General features: G+C 40.6%; 1 protein-coding gene across 1 annotated transcript; it reads left to right on the forward strand.

The window, feature by feature from the left end:
- Window positions 1-573: 573 nt before the first annotated feature.
- Window positions 574-3,611, forward strand: LOC113022020 (potassium voltage-gated channel subfamily A member 2). Its single transcript, XM_026166981.2, has 2 exons — window positions 574-871; window positions 1,835-3,611. Exon 2 carries the CDS (start codon window positions 1,972-1,974, stop codon window positions 3,466-3,468), a length of 1,497 nt encoding a protein of 498 aa, XP_026022766.1. The 5' UTR covers window positions 574-871; window positions 1,835-1,971; the 3' UTR covers window positions 3,469-3,611.
- The last annotated feature ends 6,697 nt before the right edge of the window (window positions 3,612-10,308 follow it).

The raw sequence follows: 10,308 nt of genomic DNA on the forward strand, positions 1-10,308 counted from the left end.
AAATTGCATAATCTTCTAGCCCACTACGTAGGGCGGTTCTTTCACGCATGTCGTTTCAAGTCAGTGTCTGAGGAGGCTGCTCTGCTCACCATGTAGGCTATTAGGAGATTCTCAGAACTGTCTCTGCATTAGATACTGGGATGCACTGCCTGAGCATGTCTGCATCTCAGTCTGGAATCTGGTGGAGATGCTAATTTATGCCTAAATTATAAATAAAAATGTAAATTGACTGTCTGACGCATGCATAGATTAATTCTTCTGAGCAACCAAATTATTTTCACACGCCTTCAAATTATTAAATCGTGGTAATAAGATTATATTTTTAAGCTCCCTTCCTCCCCCGCGCCTCGCCTTGTCCCCCCCTTTGCAGATGTTGCCTTTCTGAGCACCTTATGGGGACTATTTACCTTTGAGGCTGTCTGCAGCCATCAGCTCGTCACACAGTCATACATGCTTGGAGGAGAACAGTGGTGGAAGATTTTTTCTGCTGATCCCAGCACCTTTGGTTATTAAGGGAAGCACCAGCACCTCCTTGATCGGTTCCCTCCTCCTTTTTTTTTCTTTCTTCCTTTCTTTTTTCTTTTTCTTTTTTTTTTTTGCCAATCGCCATCCCACGACAGCGTACCCGGAGGAAAGGAGTCGGGGAGGGGAAAGCGAGGACACACCCGCACATACTGTACCCGGTGTACACGGCAAGGATGCCGCAGACAACATGAGGTGAATATCATCGACTGTCCCAAATTGGAAATTCATTTTATACCTGCACTGGAATCAGATCGCCCGGTGAGCGCAGCTGGTTATTCACTTCCCTAATACCAGCGTCCAGCAGGAGCATCAAATCACATCCAGATGGGAAAAAAGATGTCTGCACGTATGTATGAAATTAAAGCAGCTTTACCTATCATTTCCATTTCCATTAAATGTGAACACGAGTCGTAGCATTTTGTAGTTGGCGGAATGATTTGCGCTGCAGCAGAAGAATGTATAGTGACCAGTAAACCTGTAGTTATGTATTTGCTGTGTGTGTCATAAGCGTTATTATTTTATTTTATAAAACTGTGCTCCTACTTTGTGAGTGGAGATGATGCAGAGGAGAGATACAGTTTTTTCTCTTGGAACCTTTTTCCTTCTATGGATAAATTATTTATAGATGTTTTTGAATATTTCAGTAACAGGCACCATTTCAAGACTAAAATGCTCCATCAAAACTAGACTGAAGTCATGTCTATGTTGCAGCTGTGTATTGCATTTGTTTGGCACAACAATGAATCTTAAGCATGTCACATACATTGGTGTTTAGACTGCAGTGGTTTTCGATGATATTCTAGACAGGAAGCTGTCTGTATGAATTTGGTGTCTGCTGCATTGCCATATTCATGCTTGGCTTCACTAGAAAAGGTATTCCCATTCATTTCAACACATATTGTTCATTGCAGCAGATTAGTGTCCTAATTTATGAGCTCCTGTAAGTGTTATTTGCCCCTTAGCCCCTGCATTTACCTGCATTGAAGTAATTTATATGCAAGGCGGGTTGCTTATTTACATATTAATTTTCCAAAGTCAAGAGCAGGAGTGACATCCTCAAGTTTCCACTTGTTCATTTTAGCTCTGACAGTTTTCTCATGACAGTCTAACTTTACATAATTTCATATCGGATCTTATGACAGTTTTTAGAGGGTGGCTTCATTTTCTTCTATTTTGAGTTGTTTGATCTTCAGGCTTACGCAAACTCCTTACATCTCTGCACTAAACGTAAAAAGTATTGAGTGCTGAATCATGTCTCAGGTTTACCTGACCTTGCTGTCTGTCTTTGCTTTCTCTGTTCTATATGCAGTCAGATCCTAGGTGACATCCTGTGGCCGTCAGGTCTTTACAGTGTTGAGCCCCCTCCCTCTCCTGGCCTCCGCCTGCAGTTCTTCAGGCTGCAGGACCCAGACTCACTGAAAAGTGCAGGCCTCCTCCCCCCGCAGAATGACTGTTGCCACAGCCGACCCCTCTGACGAGGCGGCGGCGCACCCGGGTCACCCGCAGGACTACGACCCAGAGGCTGACCATGAGTGTTGTGAGAGGGTGGTCATCAACATCTCAGGGCTGCGCTTTGAGACACAACTTAAAACGCTCTCCCAATTTCCAGAGACTCTGCTGGGGGACCCCAAAAAAAGGATGCGGTACTTTGACCCACTAAGGAACGAATACTTTTTCGACAGAAATCGACCCAGCTTTGATGCCATATTGTATTATTACCAATCAGGAGGCCGACTAAGAAGGCCAGTCAATGTCACCGTAGATATTTTCTCAGAGGAGATTCGCTTTTATGAGCTGGGTGAGGAGGCAATTGAGATGTTCAGAGAAGACGAGGGTTTTATCAAGGAGGAGGAGCGCCCTCTTCCTGACAACGAGTTTCAGAGACAAGTATGGCTACTGTTTGAGTACCCAGAGAGCTCAGGTCCTGCAAGGATTATTGCCATAATCTCTGTCATGGTCATCCTCATATCTATAGTCAGCTTCTGCTTGGAGACACTGCCCATTTTCCGTAATGATGAAGAGGAAATGCATAAGTCTCAAGCAGAAGTCTTTTCGCCTGAGACCAACACCACAATCATCAGCTACACAGCCACTTACTTCACTGACCCCTTCTTTATCCTAGAGACTCTTTGCATTATATGGTTCTCCTTTGAGTTTCTAGTGCGCTTCTTTGCCTGCCCCAGCAAAGCAGGATTTTTTGGTAATATAATGAACATTATTGATATTGTTGCCATCATCCCTTACTTCATCACTCTTGGCACAGAGCTAGCAGACAGACCAGAGGATGGTCAAGCAGGTCAGCAAGCCATGTCTTTAGCCATTCTCAGGGTCATCCGCTTGGTGCGAGTCTTCAGAATATTTAAGCTCTCTCGTCACTCTAAGGGGCTTCAGATTTTGGGTCAGACCCTGAAAGCCAGCATGAGAGAGCTTGGCCTCCTCATTTTTTTCCTCTTCATAGGAGTCATCCTATTCTCAAGCGCTGTCTACTTTGCTGAAGCAGATGAGCCAGAGTCACAGTTTGAAAGCATCCCAGATGCGTTTTGGTGGGCTGTGGTCTCAATGACAACAGTCGGCTACGGTGATATGGTCCCAACCACGATTGGTGGCAAGATTGTGGGCTCCCTCTGTGCCATTGCAGGTGTGCTGACCATTGCCTTGCCCGTGCCTGTCATTGTGTCCAATTTTAACTACTTCTATCACCGTGAGACTGAAGGTGAAGAACAGGCGCAGTATCTGCAGGTCAACGTGACCAAAGCTGATTCAGCGGAGGAGCTGAAAAAGAGTCGGAGTGGCTCCACCATCAGTAAATCGGACTATATGGAGATCCAGGAGGCTGTGAACAACAGCAACGAGGACTTTCAGGAGGAGAACCTAAAGACAGCCAACTGCACGCTGGCCAACACAAACTATGTAAACATCACCAAAATGCTTACAGATGTGTAGTCATCTTATATTTTCCCCCCTGTCACAGTGGGAAATGTGGAGCTGAGCATCTGGGTGGGACAGGCATACATCCTCCCATCTTATGTGTGCTGAAAATATCAAGGCAATAGAATTCATGCTGTTGATGATTGACTGAAAAATATTGCAAATACCATTCACTTCTTCTACGCCCATCCTGTCTTCACTCGTCACAGCTTGTCCTTAAAACTCCTCATTAATGAGTGGAAATTGAAAATTTAGCATTTCTGCATGGAGTTGGCTTTTTTCTGTGTGACTGTTTTGAAAAGTAAATGATAAGACCTACAAATTTCCCGCTCACAGTAGTAGTGCACAAAAAGAAAGTGGAGAAAACACAGTGAGAAAAGAATCGCTTTCAAAATGAAAAAAAAAAAAAGTCACACAAGTCCCGCTTAAGTCCCCTGTCCCTTGATCCCTCATTTCCCAAGGCACACTGCTCTGCCATGCGCTTCTGAAGAGCCCTACTTGTGCGCTACATATGCTGCTTCCTGGAGCCAGTGAAACAAAACTGTCCTATGCTACACTATTTAGAGATAAAAAGGACGTGCGAGCATAAAGCAAGCCCAGTCCAGCGCTGGCACGGCCTGTGGGTGACTTGTGACGAGGTTGGTGGTTAAGTACACCACATAATTTCAAGGATGAATGACAGCCATCAGCACTAAGCTCATGGTTTGACACCTTTGTTCCCAGTAGACATCAGTATCTGATGAATGACTGAGAATGGCCTTGAATTTTCACTGCTTTGGTCTTACATGTACTGTACGTATTGCAATGCAAGCTTTCTCCCTCCATTCACCCAAACTGGTCTTACTGCAGAGCTTTGAGGACAACTTGAATGTTTCTTCTTGTTTTGTTTGTTTTCCACAGTTTCACACATAAAGTACTTATTCATATATAGATGGGTAGACTAACTGTGACTTATCTGATAGCCAGTAGGTAGGTGCTGTTATTAGTAAACGTAGTCAGTAGATAATTGCATGACATTTTTATCTGACTGAGAAATTTCCACTTGTTTCTCGACTGCCACTTGCTTCATCACACCACTGTATATTTGTTTGCACACTGCCTTCTGTACAAATCCACACTTTTAAAAGGATGCCTGCAGGTAGCTGTTACAAGAACCTAAAACTATGTCAGAGGATTTCTTAAGAAATAATCATAAAGCCAAATCCTACATGTAACAGGATATGGTATCCTTGTCAATATTAACATTCCACGTAGAAGTCATTACCAATTAACTTTTGCCAGGTCGCTGTAAACTGAGCTACGAGCTGTGATTTTGAGCGTTAACTCACACCCTAGTTTTGGACATTTATCGCAATTGCAGATGTGATAGACTTGCAGTGGTGTTTTTTCTCACAGGTTTGTCACATGATCACGTCCTCACGATCAAAATACTAACTTTTAAGGACTAGTGTATAGAAAAATGCTTCCCCCAAACTGCCTTGTATCTGGGTTTACGCTACTCTCCTAGTGTTGCATGACCTCAGAAACATTCCTAGCATGTGTTTAAGCTCAAAGAAGAAGCCTCTAAGACAAAAAGAGTATAATTATTACAATAGACATATTTATTTCTTATGTATAAAACAGTAAATGTATACAGACAAAACACACACATATATATAATGCTCATATACTTTTATGAGAATTAAAAAAAAACCTAAAATATCAAACTTTTAAGAGAAAGCAAGAGTCTTTCCACAATGTGCAGATCATTGCCATGTTTTTTTTTTTTTTTAAATGATAATTATGAACACTGTTGTTCACCTGTGTCGGAGCCTGTCTGGAGTGCCAAAGACACACTTCCACTAGCCATTTTCTTTGCTGGTGAGTTCTCAGCAAACCTGATACACGTCCTGGATTTAGACACTAGACGTTTGCTTCACTTTATACAAAACTGCCTTTTGTGAAGTAGTTGTTGAAAGACGCAGTGTGGTACTGAACTGTGTCATCCCTAACCAGAATCTTTTCTCAGAAAGCCTTTATTGACATTAAATTGGCCAGAATCTAAATAGAGTCTGGCTGTCCGCTGAAAACACTCTGATGACAGAAGCACAATCTGTCTTTAAAAGTTACCATCAAATGTGAATTAGGTTCTGATTCTTGTTTTCAGGTAAGATTTTCCACTGTTTGCTCAACACTGCCAAGGTAACAGTCAAAGGCAGTAACATCAATATGGGAAGTGATAATTAGCAGTAGTGTAGCAGATACTGTCTAACCCAAGGGTCCTCGGACTTCATATCCGAGTCTCTTGCCTTTCTACATCTTTTCACGGATGTCTTCTGTAATTAGAAAGGTGATGGATTAGGAGGAGGTCTGTAGCAAGAACTGTCTTGATGAATTCTGTCATGTCAGGATGTACATCTTTATTCTAAGGGTTTCATTCTGCTCACTGCAGTTTCAAACTGCAGGAGCAAAGTGATTTAACAACATCGCTGCCAATATGTGCTCGTCCAACTGCCTGACCCGAGGCTTCTGACATCCTCTCTTTGTCCAAATCTGTTTTTCTGTATCTTCAAAACATTTTTAGGGAATTTTAGTAAGTAAACTGCATGTGTTGCTTTTTTAAGAGTAGCTTGAAGGTGGACTGAGATCCTGAAAAGGTCATAACTCAAAGTAGGACCGAAAACAAAAACCAGCTGATTAGCAACATTCTCAAGATCATATGGTAGAGGTGGTGGTGTGAAAAGCATACACGCTATCTCTTAAAAAAATGCAAAGAAAGAAAGAATTAACCTCTTTGGAGCTCCACAATTTAACCAAGAGCTTATTGATCAATAGTTGAGTATTGGTTTGGGTGTTTGAGTTGTGTGCATGTGTGTGTGTGAGTGTGTCTCTGTGAGTCTGAGAGGGAGAGAGAAGGAGAACTGCTGAATGTCAGTGTATTAGCCTGGTTGTATAGCTGCATTTATGCAACAGCCATTTGCATATCTTTGTATGTGGGGAAAAGAGAAAACACTCACAGTCTGACCAAAAAATATGTCTATGCATGCCAATGCGTCAAATCCTATTGTCATTTCTTTGTTTTTACCATTTTGTTGGACAGAAATTTAACATAAATGTTACACGTTAGCATTTAACTATTTGTTTGACAGTAGGCATGCTATTGTACCTCAGCCAACTTCACTGTAGCAACTCATTTACTGGAGTTCACAATGTTGTAGTTGTATATCAGCAATTATTTCTGCTTAAAGCACAAAGACAAGTAGAATCATGCTTATCTGTAAACCTACAGATTTAATCTGCACAATGTTTGTTTGTTTTTTTAAATTTTCAGTCTAAACAAAGTCAATTATACATGAAGTTGTGTTGTTTTATGGGGAGCACCACAGCCTCTAAGAGTTTCATCTCTCACCTGCTGAGGGACCCACCAGCAAATCCACTCCATGAGAAGGGTGCCCAACAGTGAATACACTGAGAAATCTATGCAGAGATTTGTTATTAGCTGGTAGTTTGGGGGGGAAAGAAGGTTCAGTACATTTTTTCTGTTTTATCGGGCATAAATTCCATGTCGATCCCAAGAGCTGACAAAGCATTTGAAAGAAACCTCAAAGCAAAAATGAAACACTTTTGCAATATTCTGCTGCTGTATGTCAAACACTCACATGTTAGCTGAATGTGAATATGAGCTCTCTGATCTTTGGGGTTTGTTTGAACCGCGATGTCAGCTCTGTGTGACAAGGCTCATACATACAGGAAACAATACAGTCAATATGCAATCTTAATGCATGTGTGTGTTTAAGACTTTTTTTTTCTTTTGACCCCAGAGCCTGATAGTGTGGCATCCACTGAAATTTGTACAGTTGTTCACTTCACCCCCCCCCCCCCCCCCCTCTTCCCTTGTCCTCCCCATTTCATAGAGGCCTGAAAACATCCATCAATGTTGATACAGTGGATAATGGATTTTCTTTCTATGAAATGAACTATGACAGAATAATGTAAATAGTAACCAATGGATGATGGAGTAAAAACCATGTACTATATACTGTATGTGAAGTCTGAATTTAAAACATAGTATTATCTGCACTTTACAACAAAAAGGACAATCTAAGGACAAGAAAAACATGCAGAATTTTAAAAAAGGCATATAATCCTTCCAAATGATCATAACCATGAAAAAGTAATATCAATAATGAAGCCAATAATAACTCATTTGAAATTGTGTTGTGTGTGTTTATTGTGTGTCATTTCTGCCCCTTTTTGGTCATAAAATCATGTGTTTTATTGACTTTGGCATGAACACAGTACAAGCAGAGGTGTTTTTTAACTGTTTATCCACCCTTTTTTCCCCCACACGTCACAATGTTAACAAGGTATTTAGTCTGAAAATGATTTGAGGTGCTAATTTTAGCTGAAGAGCATCTGTGCTGATACAAAATGCCGTAAATCGATCAAAAGCTTCTTTGTTGTTATTCTTAGGACAGCCGGCATCTTTGTAGCCACGGGCAGTGTAGAGGACATTTTCAGATGCCTCCTGGTATCTTCAGTTTCTGCCTCCCTTTAAGTGCACGGAATATGCTCCCTGCAGTTTAAAAGAGAGAGCAGGGTGTTCTATTAATAGCTTTTTGTTGGTGGAAGAGATAGGAGAAGGAGGAGAATGTGAGCAGAGACACAGAAAGGTGAAGAGAAAGAAAGAATTTTAAAGAAATCCTTCAATCATTCAGTGAACTTTCTGTGGATCTCTGGTCTTGACATCCAAATGTAAAAATCCATACTAGGAAAAAAATGTACTAATAAAAGCAGCTTGTTTTGTATGCAGTTAAATAAAGGTTTTTTTATTTTTTTATTTGAGGTTTTTTTCGTTTAGATCCATAAAATGTGCCGTTGAAATTTCCTATATATCTATGAAGTACTCTTTTATTCTTGAGTTCTTATGATATCTTGTGTTATCTTCTCACCAGACACATCTACACCTGAGTGGTTTTGCAAGCTGCTGCCTTGTGCTCTTCTATCTTTAGTCCACTTGTGCTTTAACTACAGCAATGCATTGTGAACAGGAGCACTTGGGGCCTTGGTGCTGTAGCTACAGCTCTGCTTTAGTCATTAGTCTTGCTTTGATCCAGCGATGCAGTGCAGCTCTCTGCAGCCTCTTTGCTGAAACCGGGGCAAACAGTGACAGGCAGATGGGACAGAGCAGCCTGAGCAAGGACACAGGCAGCAGGAACAAAGCCCTGCTGCAGGTTGCTGCCACTGCCACAGAACTGTTGTGAAGGAGCAACGAGTGAGACTGTGTGTTGTTTGTCAGGGATGGTAGCATACCCACAGGAGCATGGATGAGTAGTCATACAGGCTTGCACTGTGCTTACCAGCTTGTAATTAGGAGATGAGTGCTGTGGGACTTGGAGCTAATCCAACAGGGCTGCCCAGCATCAGACCACACCCTGTTATTACAAGGTGTTAAGCTTTATTCTAATTAAATCCAGTCCTGGAAATAGTGTCATGAGTTTTGAAATTGTTAAATTTAGCTGTTTAGAGCAGTGTACAAGACACATGCTTATTTTATTTCATTTTATTATATTTTAGCTTTTTTTTTTTAATGAAGGGTTTTTTGCATTCAGTTTTAGTTGTAGAACGATTTAGCGATGGAAGAAATGATTACTGCCCTCTAGGGTGGCATTGCTGAAACTACACAAAGTCTGTAATTGTAATCAATTTGTTAAAAACACCTTGTGGAAGAAGCATTGAGATTGAATTCCAAAGATTTAAAAGTTAAATATTAATTTAGCAGATGAATACCTCTGTGAGTGATGTAAAATATGATTATATCATATTAGAAAATTTCAAGCCTCTGAGAATGGCAGCTCTGTTTAATCTAATTCCTAAACAGTTAAAGCAATGTTTTTGTAAAACTCCTTGAATTAAAGCCCGAAGCACATTTACAAGCACATTTTTTTAATTTTTTTTTATTTCATTTTAATATTTTATTCCTTCTTTATATAAAACTCACTGTGGTGGTGTGCAAAAATGGTGTCTTTGTTCAAAAACATATGGACCTAACTGTATACATTGTACAAAGTTAACTCCATGTATAATCTATACAAAGAAGAATTTAATGCAAGAATGCATTAAATTCTATGCTATATTTTTAAACTCAAAATGCATAAATAGCCTGACATTTATAAATGGATGATTAAGTCTTAAAAAATGTTCCAGTGAGCAGGGAGGATACTTGCTTTTAAGGAAAAACTTGTAATATCAAACAATATCACGTGTCTATCATAGATCATAGGTCTTTGGTCAAGGTGCAGATCTCGTGTCTCTGTCAAGACACCTTCTGAATCTGACTTCCTTCTGTGCCCCATATATGATCATTCCTGTACTTCACTGTTTCACTGTTCCAAAGACCAGCAAGTGCTTGTTTCTGCAGGAACCTGAGCAAATGTGGTGGAAAGACAGACAGCTCTTGTGACAATATGAAGGTCCCATATTAACTCTATCACCACTGCCCCACACACAGACATGCCTTTTATATTTTGACAGTTTCAGGATTTCCCTAAAACTACCATTTTCCTTCATTTGACTCACAATGGTGGGTCTAAAGTCCATCTGAATAGATATAAGGTCTATTTCATCTGTAACAGGTTCAATATGTTTTTCGTTTTGTACATTTTGGGTCACTTTAGGAAAAGTAATCAAATTTCTGACTGAAAAGTAACATTTTAGGTCATTTATACTGTTGTCAATTCTCAAAATGTGTCAAATTGGGCACAAACAGTGTGTCAGGGTTAAGGAAAGTGGACTAGTGGTTCACAGCTCCCTCTGAAGGGTCAGCCTCCCTCTGAAGGATCATGAGATGATCAAAGCCAGTAAAAAAATCAAAAT

Source organism: Astatotilapia calliptera, chromosome 5 (assembly GCF_964374335.1).
Source record: "Astatotilapia calliptera chromosome 5, fAstCal68.1, whole genome shotgun sequence".
NCBI classification, from domain to species: domain Eukaryota; kingdom Metazoa; phylum Chordata; class Actinopteri; order Cichliformes; family Cichlidae; genus Astatotilapia; species Astatotilapia calliptera.